Source organism: Aquarana catesbeiana, linkage group LG10, assembly GCF_042186555.1.
Source record: "Aquarana catesbeiana isolate 2022-GZ linkage group LG10, ASM4218655v1, whole genome shotgun sequence".
Lineage (NCBI taxonomy): Eukaryota > Metazoa > Chordata > Amphibia > Anura > Ranidae > Aquarana > Aquarana catesbeiana.
The window spans coordinates 211,432,468-211,452,833 of record NC_133333.1 but is presented as its reverse complement, the minus strand read 5'-3'; the positions used below and the strand labels follow the sequence as shown (position 1 = coordinate 211,452,833).

The following is a 20,366-nucleotide window of genomic DNA, read 5'->3' as shown; positions in this document are numbered from 1 at the left end:
ACGATTGGAAGAAGCCCTTAATAAAATTGACGATTTGGAAAATCACTCACCCTGTTACAATTTTAGAGTACGCGGGATCCCTGAGTCTTTCGCTGACTCAATGGCGGTGAGCAAAGAACTGATCTCCCACTTGTTACCAGATCTCCCTTCCCATAAATTAGAGCTGGATAGGGCTCACAGGGCTTTGGCTGAGCCCCGCACTGATGGTTTACCACGTGATATCATTGTGAAGCCACATTATTATTCAGTCAAAGAACAGGTGATGTTCAAAGCCAGAGAAATAACGGATCTCCACCTTCGTGAACACCCTATCCAAATCTTTGCGGACATCTCTCCCGCTACCGTCCAAAAACGCAGGGCACTCAAACCGCTACTACAGCCTCTTTTAACAAATGGCATTAAATACCATTGAGCCTTTCCTTTTCGCCTGGCATTCACCTACCAACGTAAGAAACACTCATTTTCCACTTTTCAAGAGGGCGAAGCGGTGTTGAAGAAGCTGGGCCTGATTTCCGTGGAGCATAAGGAATCCCCGCGTCCATCACAACCTCGTACTCCCCAGGACAGGTTACCCCAATGCCCCTCTCACCAATCTGGCGCTCAACTAGAAGCAAGGCCAAGCTGAAAGCTAAACCCCCCTGAGAATGATGGATACTTCTCTGCTTCATAAATCTACCTTTGTGACACTTGTCATCACTTTACTTTCTATGTTGATCCGTGGGCAGGATCAAAGTTGAATCCTTTTGATGATCTTTTATATAACATTTTATTCTACAGTTACAGAACTCCCTTGGTTAAGTTGGAGGCCAACTTTATGGGAATACCCCAGTACTAAGTTATTACTTTACCAATAATAGTGACAAGTTGACTCTCCACTGCACTTCACCTTCTAATTTACTAATTTGACCCTTGGGACTCCCTTAACGTGCTATTATTATGTGTTATGGTCATTTATATGTGTATTGCAGGGTTTGGCGGTGGCCAGTAGTGGCGGTCATTCGCCTTGTTTGCTTCCGGTCCTCCCACTGTGTGGCGGGGCCGAAACCAAACTGGGTACAGGGTCCATCGACCCTGTACTACTTCCAAAAGGAATAGGGGAATTTTTCCCATTCATTTATTATGTTTCTACGATTAAGACTGGTACAATTGTATATTATTTCTCTCCATCTTGCTGGGTGACTCTCCCTTGGGTCACTCACTCTCATTTCTTCTCTCTACTAACTTTTTCACTAATTTTTCTGTATTTCTTTTCCACTTCGCTGTGATCCCACGGCTCCGGGCTCTGCCCGCCCCGTTGACTCCGTCTTTCGAGAAAAGGTGCCTCATGACTTTCTGGGAACTGATAACTTTCTTTCCCTTGTGCACCATGGCGACCACTAATCAGAATCACCCCTTTGGATTTATTTCCCATAATGTACAGGGCCTGAATTCACCAGTTAAGCGTAGAATGGCCTTCCAATATTATAAATCACTTAGGGCCGATGTGCTATTTCTCCAAGAAACGCACTTCTCTCCAACCTGTAACCCTACCTTTTTAGACCATTATTACCCCCAATTCTACTTAGCGAGCGGACCTGGGAAAACTGGAGGGGTGGCCATTTGCTTTTCTAAGCAAGTGACCTTCACACTGGAGAAGCTCGTGGCTGACCCAGAGGGCCGCTACCGAATGGTGGTGGGTCATCTGGAGGGCAATTTAGTTTCTTTAATCTCATATCATGCTCCGAACGCAGGGCAATTGCCCTTCTTTTGGAAACTTTTGCACAAAATGACCCCGGAACTACAGGGTGCTATCCTGTTTGGGGGTGACTCCAATGTGGCCCTGGACTCCATATTTGATAAGACGAGGCGGCTCTCAACTCCCCAGAGCCATTTCCCAAAAATCGGCTTTAAGCTGGCTAAAATGTTACACTATCATAATTTAATTGATCTATGGCGGGAACTTAATCCATCCAAGAAAGACTATACCTTTTACCCACATGTACATAACACCTATTCTAGAATAGATCATTTTTTCACTGTTCCATAGGCAGTCTCCGTATTCCACACTAGTAAAATAATATATGTGACGTGGTCTGATCAATCAGTTTGGACAGCGTGTGACTCCTTACAATGTTATTCAGGCCCGGCCCCTTGGAGATTGAATGACTCTTTACTCAGCAATCCCTCGATCTGCTTTGACATCGAACAAAAGATCACAGAGTATTTTGCTCAGAATGACCCTTCGGACACTTCTGTGGTAAATACTTGGGCGGCACATAAAGCAACTATCAGGGGATATTTCATTCAGACTGCCTCAAGGCTGAAGAAAACCTCTGATTCAATAATTATCCAAAAGGATTGCGAGCTGTCCAACCTGGTAACCCGACACAAAGACAATCCTGATCTAGATCTGAGGACTCAGTTTGACTCGGCTAGACTGGAACTAAACCTTTAACAACCAGAGCAGAAAAAAACCTTAGATGGGCACAGGCAAAATTTTATACCCAAATAGATAAGCCGGGAACATTGCTAGCACGCAGACTGACTCCCAGGCCTCGTCGCAGGACAGTCCCAAAGATTAGACAGCCTAACGGGTCCTTTACACAAAACCCGCAAAAGATACTAAATCTTTTCCATTCTTATTTTACCTCCTTATATAAAGAGCCGGAGACTCTATAACCTGGTGCTATAGATGATTTCATCAAAGACCTACCTCTCCCATCCCTCTCTGACTCCCATAAGGAGATAATGGATGAGGCTATCACTTTAGAAGAGGTAATGTCGGCACTAAAACAAGCTCATCCTTCAAAAACTCCGGGTCCAGACGGGTTCTCCGCCTCTTATTATAAGAAATTTGCCCAAATATTAGCGCCCCATTTATTGGAATTTTTCATGGCCCTGCGTGATGGGGCTCACTTGGGGGGAGACCTACATAGAGCTAACATCTGCCTAATACCAAAGCCTGACAAAGACCACAGTGAGGTGACAAATTACCGCCCTATATCACTTATTAATGTGGATTTGAAATTAACGAATTTGAAATTAAGCAAAATATGTTTATATGGATCAGGTGGGCTTCGTCCCGGGACGACAGGTGGCAGATCAAATCCGCAGGGCCGTGGACATTATATCTTTGCTACACTCTGATTGGGATGGCCTAGGAACCAGACGGGGAATGTTGTTGTCACTGGACCTTCATAAGGCCTTTGACTCCCTTTCTTGGCCTTTTTTATTCCATATTTTGAGCAAATGGAATTTTGGATCTAAATTCCTCTCTCTATTATCTGTACTGTACTCTACCCCCTCAGCTAACATTGTAGCTTTTGGCCACAAATTAGAACAGGAACCAGACAAGGCTGTCCCCTTTTGCCACTCTTATTCATAGTAGCTATAGAAACATTGGCGATTGCCATCAGATCTAATCCTAATATACACGGAGTGTTCAGCGAGGCAGAGATCATAAATGCGCATTATTTGCAGATGATCTTTTATTATTCATCACAGACCCTATCACGTCCCTGCCTAACTTGGCTTCACTTCTTTCTGACTTTGGAAGAGTATCGGAACGCAGAGCCATTCTGAGCCCCTCTCTAGCTCACTCACTGAGCCTTTGGGATAGGATGTGCAAAGTATACTCTCTTAGGTCACCACATACTCCAGTAGCCCCCATTTTTGGGAACCCGCACTTTCCCCCAGGTCAACATCCACAACAGTTTGCTTGGTGGATCAATAAAGGATTGTACAAGATAGCACATTTCATAGATCATAGGGGCATCAGAAAACCCTCCTACTATCGAAACACTCTAGACATGCCCCCAGCTGAGACCTTCCGACTCTCCCAAATTACTCATTATTTACGTTCAATATGTAGAGACCAGGGGGACATCACCACTAGAACGCTCTACGAAAATAAATGCTTAAGAGGGCCTGAAACACGAGGTAGTATTTCAGAGTTGTGTGTTTTACTAACAGACCAGGGCTCTAAACTTTCCTACCAATTAGCTTGGGAGGCGGACCTGGGGAGGCGATTGATGAGGACGTTTGGTCCAAGTGGTCAACCATGGTGCACAGGGGAATTTTGAACACTTCCCTAGTAGAGGCGAACTATAAGGTATTGTCACGATGGTACCTAGTTCCGACACGGATAGCCAAAATCCACCCAGATGCATCGCCTCTCTGTTTCAGGAGGTGTGGTCAAGAGGGCACAATGCTCCACACCTGGTGGACATGTCCGAAAGTCAAGAGATTTTGGATAAGAATTTTTAACTTGGTTTATTCGGTGACTGGAGTGAACATACCTAAAAATGTTAAGACAGCCTTATTTTCTGACCTTTTGAGCGAACTACCCAGGCACCTCAGATCCCTTATCTTTTTTATCCTCCTAGCAGCTAAGATAACTATAGCGCGATCATGGAAAACCCCCCTGATAAATTTGGCATTAGTTAAAAACAAAATTTCTTGGATCGTGATAAATGAAAAATTAACTAGTATTCTTCGCAAAAAAACAAAGAAAGATTTGAAAGGGTTTGGAACCCTTGGATTAAATATCTTCAGTCACCGTGAGGAGCGAGGGGGGGGGGTCAGTGGCCTGGAGCGTGGAGATCGTTTGCACATTCTACTTCTCCTTTTCTTTTCTTCCTTTTCTTTCTTCCCCCCTTTCCTTTTCTTTTCTTTCTACATACAAACTTTTACTTTGTCCCCATAGTTGGGTTCCCACACGCCTGACAGCAGGCTCTACAGTATATTAAACCTAGAGTATACTTAATACCTAGGTTTTCTATAACTCCAAGTTGGGAAACTGAATTACATCACATGATAGTCCCTCTACAGGGAATTTCACTGTAATATCTTCTAGATGTGTTAGGCGCCTCATCAACCATCAGTTTGTTTATGGATAGGAATAGATAGGGTGGGGACCTTAGTTCTAGTACAGTTATATAATGAGAAATTTACGCTAATTTGAGATTCACTATTGTAACATTACTGTTGACAAAAAACTTGTATCAAGGTGAACCTTGTTATCTGTTAAAACTTGATTTCAATAAAAACATTGAAAGAGAAAACTAAATTTTCTTTCTAGGTCGCCCTGTGGCGAACTACAAAAGGTTGGCAGTACAATGTCCTGAGATCGGTGGAATGTACTTGCCACCTTGGGCAAAAAACTGGTTCGCAAAAAAACTCGATCCTCAAAAATCGTGAGGAAGGTCTCCCTTACTGATAGGGCCTGCAACTCACTTACCCTACGAGCTGAGGTAACAGCTATAAGGAACACAGTCTTTAATGTAAGTAACTTAACTGAAATACTTCCCAGAGGCTCAAATGGAAATTCTACCAGAGTTTGAAGTACTAGGGACAGATCCCAAGTTGGACAACTTCTCACCACTACTGGTCTGGCCCTAGAGATAGATTTGAAAAATCCAGCTATAGTGGGTTTTCCTGGAGAGAAAACTGGAGGAACACACTAATAGCTGCCACCTGTACCTTTAAGGTACCAACAGAAAGACCTTTGTTGACACCCTCTTGGAAAAATTCCAAAATAGATGGAATATCATGAGTTCATCTTTCATTTTCAGATAACCATGAGTTAAACTTTTTCCAAACTTTGGAATATATGGCTCTAGTAATAGGCTTCCTACAATTAACAAGAGTCTTGACTACCTTGTCAGAGAACTCCTGGGCGCTCAGTATCTTTTCTTCAGACACCAGGCCGTCAAGTTTAGGGAAACCACCTGCGGGTGTGATACTGGACCCTGCAATAATAAGTCTTCTCTTTTCAGAAGACTCCACGGAGTCTCCGAAACCAGAGATTGTAGCAGGGAAAACCATGGCCTCTTGGGCCAAAATGAGGCAATTAGAATTAGATCCGTCTCTTCTAGCAAAAACTTCCGGAGGACTTCTGGAATCAGTCTGATTGGCGGGAAGGCATGGAGGTCACGGGTTTGCCAGAGCATCGATCCCCCAAGGCTTGGTCTGCCGGGTTCATGGAAAAAGAATATCTCCGTCTTGCAGTTGTTTCTGTTTGCGAACAAATCCGCTACGGGGTAACCCCATCTCCTGGTGAGGTCTGCAAGGACTTCGGGATGAAGGGACCAGTTGTCTTGGTCTATCCTGTGACGGCTGAGATAATCTGCCAGGCAACTGTTTGTCCCCTTCAGGTGTACAGCCGAAATAGAAGCTAGATTCCCCTCTACCCATGAAAGGATCTCCTGGGCAATGGACTGAAGCATCCGGCTTCTCGTGCCTCCCTGCTTGTTGATATACGCGACTGTCGCGATATTGTCTGAGAATTTGGAGGTTGTGACCTTTGATATCCATCTGAAAAAAGACTGCAGGGCTCCCTGGACTGCAAGTAGCTCTCTTTGATTGGATGAGGCCCTTGCCTCCCTCGAGGACCACTCTCCCTGTGCTACTGAATTGCTGAGGTGGGCCCCCCATCCCCAGGAACTCGTATACGTGGTAATTCTTCTCTATATGGGAATGGACCATGGGAGACCTCCTGCTAGGTGCTGGCCAGCTATCCACCACCACAGGCTTCTTTTTATCCTGGCGGGAAGCCGGATCCTTGACTCCAGGGACCTTACGTCCCCGTCCCAGTTTCTTAATAGAAACCTTTGTAACGGACGCTGACGGAGTCTCGCCCATGGTACCGCGGGAAAACATGAGGTCATAAGACCCACTGCCCTCGACACCTGTCTCAGAGAGACCGACTGGTTGGTCTGCAATGCTGACATAGTCTGGAACACTTTGGTAATCTTCTCCTGAGGAAGAAAAACTCTGGTTCGCTGAGCAAAAATCGTAACCCAGATAAGTTACTTTCTGGGCCGGGATCAAGGACGATTTTTCTTTGTTTATCAGCCAGCCTAGGGACTGTAAGAAGTCCTGTACAGCCTGGAGATCCTCCAACAGCCTCTGGTATGATTTTGCCACTATCAGGAGGTCGTCCAAGTAAGGGATAACAGTTATCGCCTTTAACCTTAGTGGAGCCAGCGCTTCCCCCAACACCTTCGTAAAGATGCGTGGGGCTGAGGAAAGACCGAAAGGGAGGGCTTGAAATTGAAAATGTCGGGTACCCATACTCGTCTTCACTGCCAATCTCAAAAATTTTTGGAAGGCTGGATGGATAGGGATGTGAAGATAGGCATCCCTTAAGTCCAACGTGGCCATAAAGCAGTTTGGGTATAGTAGGTTTTTGATTGTAAAAACCGTCTCCATACGGAAATGCTTGTATCTGATGGACTTGTTTAAGGTCCGAAGATTCAGGTCGAAACTTTCCCGATGGCTTTTTGACCACAAATACATGGGAACAGAATCCCTTGCTCCGTTGTGACTGTGGAACAGGAATCAGGACTTTTTGATCCAATAAGTCTCCGATCAGGAGACCCAGAGCCCTCGCTTTCTCTCGATCTTGTGGAGGAAAGGTGACCAACAATCGTTCTGATGGTTGGTGAACAAACTCCAGCCTGTACCCGTTGGTTACTAGGTCCAGGATAAAGGGGCTCGAAGTGACTGCTGCCCACTGTGGGATGAAGGCCCTCAATCTTCCTCCCACCGGGGAACAAAAGTCACTGTGGCTTGGCGGGCTGTTGAGGAGGGTTAAACAGCACTCCCCCTTTGCCTCTGCCTTTGTGCCCAGTCCAGTGTTTTTTCAGCCTGCTGTCCTTTTCTCTAGGACTCTGTTGCTTGCCTTGGCCACGAAAAAATTTTCTGGCTGTTGGGATTCTCTTTTTCTCTGGAAACGCCTTTTTCTTATCAGCCGTGCGTTCCAGAGCCTCCTGCAGTCCTGGGCCAAATAAATGATCGCCTGTTAATGGAAGCCCACAAAGGCGTAATTTGGAGGCTGGGTCCCCTGACCAGGTTTTAAGCCAGATGCTTCTCCTGGCCGAGTTCACTAAATCCGAAGTCCTGGCCGACATTCTTACCGACTCTGTGGAAGAATCTGCCAAAAAACCTACAGCCTGAAAGAGGAGAGGAAAGGACTTCAAAATCTGCTCTCTCGAGATACCCGCTGACAGGTGTGACTGAATCTGAGTCAACCAAATCTCCAGATTTCTGGCCACCCTAGTGGAGGCTAGAGCTGGTTTCAGGTTCCCAACCACTGAGTCCCAGGCTCTGTGGAGAAGGATATCCCCCCTCTTGTCCATGGGATCCTTAAGCGTGCCCATATCATCGAACGCTAGGTCCGAATTTTTTGAAACCTTTGAAAGAGGTGCGTCCAGCTTCAGTTTTTTATTCCACGGCTGCGCAGTGTCCTCATCAAAAGGGAACCTTCTTTTTAGGTTACTAGAGAAGAATGGTTTTCTCTCCGGGTTATCCTATTCCAGTTTAACAGTATCAACCAATGAACTATGGACTGGAAAAACTATAGGTTTTTTTTTTCTTATGCAATCCCTTATACATCGTATAATCGTGTTTGGATAACTGAACCTCCTCCTCTTTCAATTCAAGGGTGGTATAGATAGCCTTTAACAAGTCATCCACATCCTCTACAGATAACTTAAATCTCGAGCCTCGAGTGGATTCTCTATCCCTGGGCTCTATATCTGACCCTGATTCTTCAGGGGAAGAACGGGTAGATCTGACCTCAGCCTCAGAGTCTTCACTCTCTGCCTGCTGTGGAGTGCTGACTGAAGCTCTCTGTGTGGACGGACCCTCAGCTGGGGTCTGGAGCTTGTCAATAAGTGTTCTAAAAGAACTAAAGGTGGACGCAAGCTCGTCCCTAACAGAGGTTAGAATTTTCTGACAAGAGGCAACCGGGTCATCCTTTACAAGGCCATCTATACAGCTGCGACCAATGGCTTTGCTCCACGAGGAGCTCAATTTGTTTGCGCACACTGCACATTTCTTTTTAGGTGGCTGCGCTTGAGTCTTGTCTTGGTCTGTAAGACAAAAAGATAAGTGACCCATAATGAGACTCAAAGCCACCTCTCCACTCCGAACCACCATGTGCAGCAGGGAGGAAATGTGTCCCCTTAAGCCACTACTACAGAGAGGGGAGGGGGAGGGAACACTCACAAGGAGAGCAAGATAGTGACATAACACTTCAGGCTTACCTGTGAGGTGCTGGTGTTGGGCGCATCGACTGCCTGTGTAGAAACTGCAGATTGATCCATCTTGCCCCTTTCTGGCTTTCCACAGCCTGGCTGCTTTTACCAGAAGACACCAGCGGCCAGTGTCTCCTGTTCGCACCGTTTAAGGAGACTGGAACCAGCGTCTCCAGCGCCCGGCGATGACGTCATATGCCCCGGAAGTGACCTGCTCTCAGTACTTCCTGTGGGCCAGCTTGGAGCGCAGAAGCCCCACCCCCTACTCGAGCGCCGCAGCTTCCTGCTTCTCCTCACACAACTAGCCACGAAGGATGAGCTCCGGCGTGTTCGCATGGCGCACGTGCCAAGCCCGCCAGGAAGTCGGCACGGTGCAGCACTAATCACAAGCAGTGAGACATTTCCGATGTGCGGCTGCAGAGATCAGGAAATGTCTCACTGCCTGTGATTAGCGCTGCGCTTTGCCGACTTCCTTACAGGCTCGGCACGTGCGCCATGCGAACACGCCGGAGCTCATCCTTACTAGCCACACTGCCTGTGAGGAGAGGATACCGCTGCTTTTATAAGAAAAGCGCTTATGGGAGCTGACACCATGCCGGTCCTGGCCCTCTACAGGCACTGAGACACAGGAGACCGCAGCACAGCCAACCTCTCCAGCGGAGTGCTGCTACTGGCATAGGAGAGGTTAGTGAAATGCCCCAAATAGCCCTATAGAGCCCCTGCTCATGAGACCTAGGGACCAGGTTCCAGGAACATGTTACCCCCCGTCCGGAGGAAACACAAATAACTGACATGGGCCTGGAGGACCTGTTTCCTGTCCTGGTAGGAGGAGCCCAAGGTCTCATGGGCTGTCCTGGAAGACGCTTGGAGAAATATTGCTTTTTTGTGTCACAGCTTCACTCCTTGGTATAAGGGCATGCTACTTTTCGGTTGTTGTTTGAACAATATAAACCTGAATACATATATATTGTTGGCCCTTGAACAAGTGGCCCAAAACCCACCCGCACACTGCACAGTCAATTAAATCACTGTGTGGATAAATGCTTGCACGAGTGGGACATACTAAAGAGGAAGATCCTAAGAGTTAAAATAGACAATAGGAGTAATATGGAGCATTTAAACCAACCGCAGCAGCAGAACCATCCAGCTCCAGTGAGGAAAATTCCCCCATGACGGAAAGTGACTGTGAGACTGAGTCCAAAATGAATGATCTGCGGTGAGCCATTTTTATTATTCTTTTACATGATGACAGTCAATTATCAAATGGCTATGAGATGATTGATATTGGGGCTGCTCTACTGTTTTATCTTTGTTATTTTTCCACTTTATTTGTAGCTCATGTAAAACTATTCCTACAAGATGTTGGACCGCAAAACGCGTGGTCTCGTCTGGTGTATACCTTGTGGTCAACATGATGCAGCAGAAGGAGGCAAGTGTCAAAGTGGTTGTAAACCCACTTACCAAAAAAAATAAAATAAAAACACCTGCAAAACAAAGGCATAATGAGCTAGTATGCATAGCACACTAGCGCATTATGAATTATTTATCTTAGATCAAAGCCCCCACAGCGGTCCTCGTACACCGCTCCGGACGGCGACATCGCTCCCGGAGCTACTTCTGGGTATCGTGGGCTCTGGTGCTGTGTTTGGCCAGAGCCGCAATGACGTTACTCCCGAGCATGTGTGCGGGAGCTGCCAGTAACGGCACACTAACTGAAACGACACGTACGTGCCGTTGCTTCAATGCGCATGTGCCGATGCCGATGAAGTCGGCACATGCAGATACAGGGGGGTATCTCCTAAACCGTGCAGGTTTAGTAGATATCCGGAGTAGCTATAGGTAAACCTTAATATAGGCTTACCTAAAGTAAAAAGTGGTTGTAAAGGGTTTACAACCACTTTAAGCGAATCTTTGATAAAGCAAGTTCAATAGTGAACGTCTTCAAGTCTTTCATTGCAACACTGAAGATATTGGAGCAGTGTGGCCTTACTCTTTTAAATGACTGCCCCACACGCTGGTCATGTACTACTAGTAGTACATTCAACATGATCGCAAGACTTCTCAAACTGAAAGAGTCGGTCTGCCAAATCGCAAACAACATGGGATAGGACAGCTTGCTTCCTAGTGAAATGGCAAAAGCTCACATCATTGCATGACCTACTGCTGCCTTTTGAGGAGTGAAAGATACTAAAACCCTCCAGAGTGACACCATGACCATGTCCCTGTCCTCTTTGATCTACTCAGCTACTTTGATGACTTAACAGAACACGAGCTACCAAGACCATGCCAAAATTGCACAGAAAGTGAAAGAGAATTTGCTTCATTCATTCTTAGATCCAAGTAACTAATGAAATTTTCTTGCAAGCAGCTGTTTGTTTTGTCAACCCTGCGGTCTGTGTTGATGTGGCGGATGATAATATTCAGGAACTGCTTAAGAAGGCAGAGGAGTATGCCTGTGCCATAAGAAAATCTACATTGCCCCATTTACAGGATGAGGATCTGCGACTCTGAAGGTGATATGTAAGAGAAGAATGTTGAAAAATCACAGGAAGTGGAAGAATTACCATCCGCAGCCAGAGCATCTCCCCCACAGGGAGCATAGAGCAGCAGATCAGTCTGGCCGGTAATCCACTGCACACAATCCATTTTGCTATGGCCTCCTCCCTGGCCTCAGTGGCCTGTCGCTCCTTAGAGTCAATTTTGTATTTTGAAGCACTTAAAACAGGCTTTGGCTATACTTCTCCTTTAGGTGTGCTGTGCATACCTTTGTATGAATTGTCTGCAAATGACGCTTCAAGTTTGTTTATTTTTACCAGCGAGTGTCGCTCCACATGGTTTGCAAAGGGTCTTGCTGTCCTTAGCATCAAATGTAAAGTACATCCATAGATCTTCTCTTCTCTCACTTTGAGGCGGGGAGCTCTAATGATTCCATTGAAGTCTATTACATGCAAAACACGGGAAAAAAAGTCCCCAACCCTTTCCAAAAACGCACTGGCCAAAAAAAAGGCTTAGATGTGAACATGTAGCTTGACAAACCATGGTAAATGGGCTGTAGTGCGTTTCTGCAAACACACTAGAAAAAACACATGGATGTAAAGCTAGGGTAAATGTGTGCCTGACCAGTGCTTTACTACTGTGGGGGAGGTATTTGTACTAGGGGAAAGCATGGATTGGTTACCCTGCTTAGCAGAGACATAGGATCCATGTCTTCTGTAGTGACAGAACAGCGATCTGCCTTGTTTACATAGGCAGATTGCTGTTCTCCCTCTGTACTGGAGCATCGGCGGGTGCCGACGGACATCGAGTCTGCTGTACCCGCAGATCAGCTCCTGCTGTGTCTAATTACAGCGGGAGCGGGCCATCGACGGCGCGAGGCCCAGAAGTGCAGGATCACGTACCATGTACATGATCCTGCGCAGCAGAGCCACTTTACCACCGTATATATACAGTATATGGTTGGCAAGCAGTTAAAGCACCCCGTGCTCACATGCAAATGCAAACATGCGTGTAGGTTCAGCATGCATATGCAAACCGTGATTTATCACCACGAATGTCAAAGGAAAAGCAATAATTCTAGCACATTTAACTCTAAACTGGTAACCTGTAAAGGTTTTTAACCACTTCTGGACCAACCGCCGTCGTTATACGTCGGTACTTTGACGTCAGCTGCCATAACCCTGCTATTTTCTGAAACGGTGGGCGGTCCGCTTTAACCCCTTCCCGACCAGCCGCCGCAGTTAGACTGCGGCAGGTTGCCTCCCCTGGGTGAGCCATCATAGCTATACGTCGGCTCACCTTTTGACCACTAGGGGGCGCCCGCGGCGCCGCGCCAGAACCAATGCATGTGCCCAGCAGTCACAGTGATCGCTCCACACAGAGACAGAACAGAGATCTGTCAATGTAAACAGACAGATCTCCGTACTGTCAGGGGTGAGGAGAGCGACCTGTTGTTTATACTAAGTATGAACAACGATTGGTCTCCTCACCCAGGCAGTCCCATCCCCCCACAGTTAGAATCACTTCCAAGGTAACACATTTAACCCCTTGATCGCCCCTTAATGTTAACCCCTTCCTTGCCAGTGACATTTACACAGTAATCAGTGAATTTTTTTAGCACCGATCGCTGTATAAATGCCAATGGTCCCAAAAATGTGACAATAGTTTCTCCTCACGCTGAGAAGAAAAAAAAAAAAAAACGATCACGTGCGGCTGTGAGAGGGACATCAGTCCTAATCGCGGAGAGCCTCTGCAGAGGCTTCTGTGCCACCTACCAGTGCACAACAGCGCCGCCTACCAGTGCCACCCATCAGTGCCCACAGTATCACCCATCAGTGCCACCTATAAATGTCACCAATCAGTGCCTCATCACCAGTGCTGCCTATCAATACCACCTGCCAGTGCCCCCTACTAGTGCCACTCATCAGTGGCGTCTTATCAGCGCCTATCAGTGTCACCTTATCTGTGCAGCCTCATCAGTCTATATCAATGAAGGAGAAAAATTCCCAGTTTTCAAAATTTTATAACAAACTATGAAACATGTTTTTTTTTTTCAAAAATTTCTGTCTTCTATTTGTTTGTTTAGCAAAAAATAAAAACCCAAGTGGTGATTAAATACCACCAAAAGAAAGCTCTATTTGTGTGCAAAAAAAAAAAACGATAAAAATTTAATTTGCGTACAGTGTAGCATGACCGCGCAATTGTCATTCAAAGTGTGACAGCGCTGAAAGCTAAAAATTGGTCTGGGCAGGAGGGGGGTTTAAGTGCCCAGTAAGCAAGTGGTTAAATACATTTTTTTTGGGTACTGTAGTTTGTCACCATTTCACAGGTGTGCACAATTTTAACCACTTAAGGACCGAGCCTCTTTCTGAGATTTGTTGTTTACAAGTTAAAAACAGTTTTTCTTGCAGGAAAATTACTTAGAACCCCCAAACATTATACATTTTTTTTCTAACACCCTAGAGAATAAAAAGGACGGTCATAGCATTACTTTCTGTCACACCGTATTTGCGCAGCAGTCTTACAATCGCACATTTTTTTTGAGAAAATAGACTTTTTTAATTAAAAAATAAGACAACAGTAAAGCAAGCCCATTTTTTTTTTATATTGTGAAAGATGATGTTAAGCCGAGTAAATTGATACCCAACATGTCACGCTTCAAAATTGCGCCCGCTCATGGAATGGTGACAAATTTTTACCCTTACATGTGTGGTTTTAACACCGTTTCCATATGCGGGCGCTACTCACGTATGCATTCGCTTCTGAACACGAGCTTGGCGGGACGGGGGCGTGTTTAAAAAATTTTTTTTTTTCCTTATTTATTTTACTTTTAATTTTATATTTTTACACTGTTCTTTAAAAAAAAAAAAAGTGTCACTTTTATTCCTATTACAAGGAATGTAAATGTCCCCTGTAATAGAAAAAAAAGCATGATAGTACCTCTTAAATATGAGATCTGGGGTCAAAAAGACCTCAGATCTCATATTTACACTAAAATGCAATTAAAAAAAAAAAAAAAATTGTCATTTGAAAAAAAAAAAAAATATATGGCCCTTTAGGCTACATGCCCACGGACGTTTTAAAAAACGGGCCAGTACAGATGCCAGGAAAAAGCGGCGTTAAAAACGCGATTTTATCCGCGTTTTGCATTGAATTCAATACACGTTACTCCGCGCTGGCTTTCAGCCGCGTTTCTTCGTCTCTATTCAAAATCAATGGTTCCCTATGGGAGCCCATTGATTTTAATGGAGGTCGCACCAGAAATCGGATCCGGAGGATCCAACTTGCGGTGCGACTTGTGTGCTGAGAATCTTGAGGGGGGGGGACACGAAAATTATAAAAAAAATAAAAAAAAATTGCGTGAGGCCCCCCCCCTCCCCCGGACGATACCAGACCCTTATCCGAGCACGCAGCCGTCAGGTCAGGAAAGGGGGTGGGCGAGCGCCCCCCCTCCTGGACCATACCAAGCCACATTCCCTCAACATGGGGGGGGGGGGGGGTTGGTGCTTTGGGGCAGCGGGGCCCTGCACCCCCCACCCCAAAGCACCTTGTCCCCATGTTGATGAGGACAAGGGCCTATTTCTGACAACCCTGGCCGTTGGTTGTCGGGGTCTGTGGGCGGGGGGGCTTATCGAAATCTGGGAGTCCGTGGGCATAAGGCCTAAAGAGCTATGGGCGTAAGTGACATTTTGACTTTGCTTCCGCTCTGCAATGGTATGGAGACGGATGGGGGCCATATCTTCCCCTCACTCGTCTCCATGTCTAGCAGGAAGAAGGATCCGATCGCCTCCGCCGACGGCTCCGGAGCGCGGCGGGAGGGGCCCCTTTCCCACCGCCGATAAAAGTGATCTTGCAGCGAATGCGCCACAGAGACCACTCTTATCGCAAACCAGACCGCCCGCTGAAGAAGAGGATACTGGGGCTATGGTAGCTAGCTGCTGCCATAACAAAGATACCCCTCTTCAAAGTTAGGATGTATATCGCCGTTCCGGACCGGAAGTGGTTAAATCTTGATGTGTTTAGCATCTTTTTACTCGGTGTAACATCAACTTTTACATTTTACCAAATAATTGGGTATTATATTGTGTTTGTGTGCACTAAAATGAAAGTGTGTTTTTCCTGAACATTTGATTAATGGCTGCACAAATATCGTGCAGCATAAAAAAATTATATCAACCACTAATTTATTTTCCAAGGCCATTGCTTTTAGAAAATGTATAATGTTTGAGAGTATTTAATAGCAAAAAAAAAAAAAAAAAGCAGATTTTTACATGTGCACTGGGCAGGAAGTGGTTAAATGCACTTCCCTGCTATTAAACTGGTTTTCAGTGCACTAATATGAAGGAAATCTAACACAACCTTCATGGGCTTTTCCTCTACCTACTAAAAGTGTATTATTGTTCTAACTCTAAAATTCTGAAAAAAAACAGTAATCAATCTTTTCTTCCTCCCCCTGCAAAGTGGAGCAATGGTACAGTTCCAGCGCCCCCTGTGCTTTCCGCAGCAGTGGTACGGTCCCCCGTAGGTGAGGTTTTCCTGCCCTGGTACCTTTCCGTGAAGAAAAATGGTTTTGTCTCGCGCGGACTCCCTTAGGACGGCACTCAGGCGGAAACCGGGAAGAGGGTGTTCTCCCCCCGCTGAGGTCTCCTTCTTTCCGGGGCCGTTGTTGTCGGCTTCATCATCCCGCTTCCTCTTCTCTCCCTTCTCCGCCATTGTGTTACTATGTTCCATTGTGTGCAGGACGGTCAGAGCTTAGCGCCACCTGCTGCCCCACTCGGTATACTACAGCTGCAAGCCATGTGTTAGTAATGTCATCGTTGATAGCGAAGAGCGCCATCTAGCGCCTAACATGTTATCTGCACTGTATTAATGATTATATTTATGAAGATTACTGTTATTATTAATGATTTTTTATTAACTGAACAGATGCATAAAATAAATAAAACTAAAGCTAAAACCTTTTATTTTTTTTTTTAGTTTGGATAGAACATTTTGGGAAAAACATGTTCTGATAGTACATGGGGCCAACGGTGCACAATTCTGCGCCAAAGCTCCTCTATGGCATTGTCATAAAATGCGTGGAGAAACCTACAAAAAAAGCCAGCAAAATCACCTGAATACGCTACGGTCAGGTGTGAATGCAGTCTTAATAATGGTTGTTCGTTTTTTGGTCCCTATAGATTTCAATGGGATCGCCTGAAAATGTGTTTTTTTTTTTTCTTTTTCACGTGATATCCAGTGTTAATTTTGGCAGCAAATTTCAATGTAGTCTTAGGACTAAAAAACATTTTAGTTTTAGCCCCATTTTAGTCTAATGCAAGTGTTTTTAGTTTTAGTCATAGTCTTTGACTAAAATACCATTTTAATTTTAGTCGACTAAAATCTCCAGTACAATTTAATCTAATAAAATCATTTTAGTCAACTAAAATAGGGCTGAAACAACAAATCGATTAATCAACAATCGATTATGAAATGAATCGATTACAATTTTCATAATCGATTAATTGGCCAGTAACATAATGGGTTTAAAAAAATAAAAATAAAGTGAGCCCTTTATAGTACAAAAAAAAGCAAATAATCACTACTGTAAGGGGTTCGTTTTTTTTTTCACAGTCCTACAGTAAAAAAAATGAGAGATTATTGGCTTTTTTTGTACTATAAAGGGCTAATTTTAATTTCTTTAACCCTATTATGTTACTAAACGTCTTAGACCTGGTTCACATCTATGTGTTTTTTGGTGCTTTTTGCAGAAACACACTACAGTTCATTTACATGGTTTCCTATGGGACACGTTCACATCTATGCTTTTTTCAGCCACTGCGTATTTGGAAAGGGTCAGGGACTTTTTTTATTTTTTAACGCAAAGTGGTGCTTTTTTGGTTCAGTATACTTCAATGGAGAAGCTGCAGAAAAGCATGTAGTGCGTTTTTGCAGCAATGTGTTTTTTAATCTGCCCAACAACAAATTGGCCAAAAAAAAATGCAAAAACGCAAATCGCTGCAAAATCACGTGCGCAAAAATCAAAACGCACAACAAAAAGCACTGCAGAAACAGATCAAAAGCAAACTGCATAGGTGTATACCGAGCCTTATACTGGCCACGCAGATCAATTTTCAGACAAGAATATTCAGACGAAAAATCTTTGTACATTCGCTGAATGAAAGAATGTTGTTTGAAATTTGTTTTTAACATTGTTTTTTAAAATGAATGTAATTTCTGAACGAAAACCTCATACATTGTCTGAAAATTCCTTTGACCAAGAAGTTTTCTATTATTTCCAAACTTTCCCATCACTGTGGTTGAAAATGAAGGTCGTTTTGACCCCACTAACGATTAGAAAATCGAACAAACGTTCTTAAAATAACTTTTTTTTTTGAAGGAAGACATTTGATCTCTGAGTCTGATGATATTTACCAGATTCACCCTTTATACAGTATATCTCCTCTAATAGTATATACAGTATATCTCTTCTGTCTGTTATTCTCAGAGTGGATTAGATATTTTGCTCTCTAACCATATAGTTGGTTATTTATATTTTACCACTGCATAGAGATATTTAGGAATAAATTGCCTTTTTTAAAACTTTACATATTAACTAAATTATGAAAATAATTGTTAGTTGCAGCCCTAAACTAAAATGTGTTTAGTCAAATTGTAATGCATTATTAAAGCATTTCTGTAGAATTTCCAAACTTATTATATACTCCTGGAGTAAAAATAAAATATAATATCATGTTATTTATGGTATTAAGATTTGAACAAACTCACAGATACAGTTTTAGACGGTCTGAGGAATCCTGTAATGCTGCCCAGTGCTCTGCACAGTCTGAGGAGGCCAATAATGCTGCACAGTGCTCTGGATGTGGATGCGGGTCTGAGGAGGAGGAGGCCAGTAATACTGCACAGTGCTGTGGATGGTGGTCTGAGGAGGAGGCCTGTAATGCTGCACAGTTCCCTGGACGGTGGTCTGAGGAGGAAGCCTGTAATGCTACCCAGTGCTCTGGATGGTGATCTGAGGAGGAGACCTGTAATGCTGCACAGTGCTCTGGACGGTGGTCTGAGGAGGAGGCCAGTAATGCTGCACAGTGTTCTGGGCGATGGTCTGAGGACTCCTGTAATGCTGCCCAGTGCTCTGGACGGTGGTCTGAGGGGTAGGCCAGTAGTGCTGCACAGTGCTCTGGATGGTGGTCTGAGGAGGAGGCCAGTAATGCTGCCCAGTGCTCTTGACGATGGTCTGAGGAGGCCAGTAATGCTGCCCAGTGCTCTGGATGATCTGAGGAGGCCAGTAATGCTGCACAGTGCTCTGGATGGTGGTCTGAGGAGGAGGCCAGTAATGCTGCACGGTGGTCTGAGGAGGTGGCTAGTAGTGCTGAACAATGCTCTGGACGGTGGTCTGAGGATGAGGCCAGTAAAGCTGCACAGTCCTCTGGACGTTGGTCTGAGGAGGAGGCCTGTAATGGTGCACAGTGCTCTGGATGGTTGCCTGTGGAGGAGGCCTGTAATGCTGCCCAGTGCTCTGGATGGTGGTCTGAGGAGGAGGCCAGTAATGCTGCCCAGTGCTCTGGATGGTGGTCTGAGGACTCCTGTGATGCTGCCCAGTGATCTGAACGGTGGTCTGAGGAGGAGGCCAGTAATGCTGCCCAGTGCTCTGGACGGTGGTCTGAGGAGGAGGCCTGTAATGCTACCCAGTGCTCTGGATGGTGATCTGAGGAGGAGGCCTGTAATACTGCACAGTGCTTTGGACGGTAGTCTGAGGAGGGGGCCAGTACAGTAGTGTTGCACAGTGTTCTGGGCGATGGTCTGAGGAGGCCACCAGTAATGCTGCACAGTGCTCTGGACATTGGTCTGAGGAGGAGGCCTGTAATGCTGCCCAGTGCTCTGGATGGTGGTCTGAGGACTCCTGTAATGCTGCCCAGTGCTCTGGACGGTGGTCCGAGGAGGAGGCCAGTAATGCTGCACAGTGCTCTGGACGGTGGTCTGAGGACTCCTGTAATGCTGCACAGTGCTCTGGATGGTGGTCTGAGGAGGAGGCCAGTAATGCTGCCCAGTGCTCTTGACGATGGTCTGAGGAGGCCAGTAATGCTGCCCAGTGCTCTGGATGATGATCTGAGGAGGCCAGTAATGCTGCACAGTGCTCTGGATGGTGGTATGAGGAGGAGGCCAGTAATGCTGCACGGTGGTCTGAGGAGGTGGCTAGTAGTGCTGAACAATGCTCTGGACGGTGGTCTGAGGATGAGGCCAGTAAAGCTGCACAGTCCTCTGGACGTTGGTTTGAGGAGGAGGCCTGTAATGGTGCACAGTGCTCTGGATGGTTGTCTGTGGAGGAGGCCTGTAATGCTGCCCAGTGCTCTGGATGGTGGTCTGAGGGGTAGGCCAGTAGTGCTGCACAGTGCTCTGGATGGTGGTCTGAGGAGGAGGCCAGTAATGCTGCCCAGTGCTCTTGACGATGGTCTGAGGAGGCCAGTAATGCTGCCCAGTGCTCTGGATGATCTGAGGAGGCCAGTAATGCTGCACAGTGCTCTGGATGGTGGTCTGAGGAGGAGGCCAGTAATGCTGCACGGTGGTCTGAGGAGGTGGCTAGTAGTGCTGAACAATGCTCTGGACGGTGGTCTGAGGATGAGGCCAGTAAAGCTGCACAGTCCTCTGGACGTTGGTCTGAGGAGGAGGCCTGTAATGGTGCACAGTGCTCTGGATGGTTGCCTGTGGAGGAGGCCTGTAATGCTGCCCAGTGCTCTGGATGGTGGTCTGAGGAGGAGGCCAGTAATGCTGCCCAGTGCTCTGGATGGTGGTCTGAGGACTCCTGTGATGCTGCCCAGTGATCTGAACGGTGGTCTGAGGAGGAGGCCAGTA

At 45.8% G+C, this 20,366-nt stretch overlaps 1 protein-coding gene across 1 annotated transcript in view; it reads right to left on the bottom strand.

The window, feature by feature from the left end:
* Positions 1–16,307, bottom strand: part of DCPS (decapping enzyme, scavenger) — a 41,002-nt gene extending 24,695 nt beyond the window's left edge. Inside the window, exon 1 of the mRNA XM_073603268.1 lies at positions 16,065–16,307. Coding sequence (XP_073459369.1) covers positions 16,065–16,247 — 183 coding nt within the window. The 5' untranslated portion in view covers positions 16,248–16,307. The remainder of the gene's footprint in view (positions 1–16,064) is intronic.
* Positions 16,308–20,366: the final 4,059 nt, after the last annotated feature.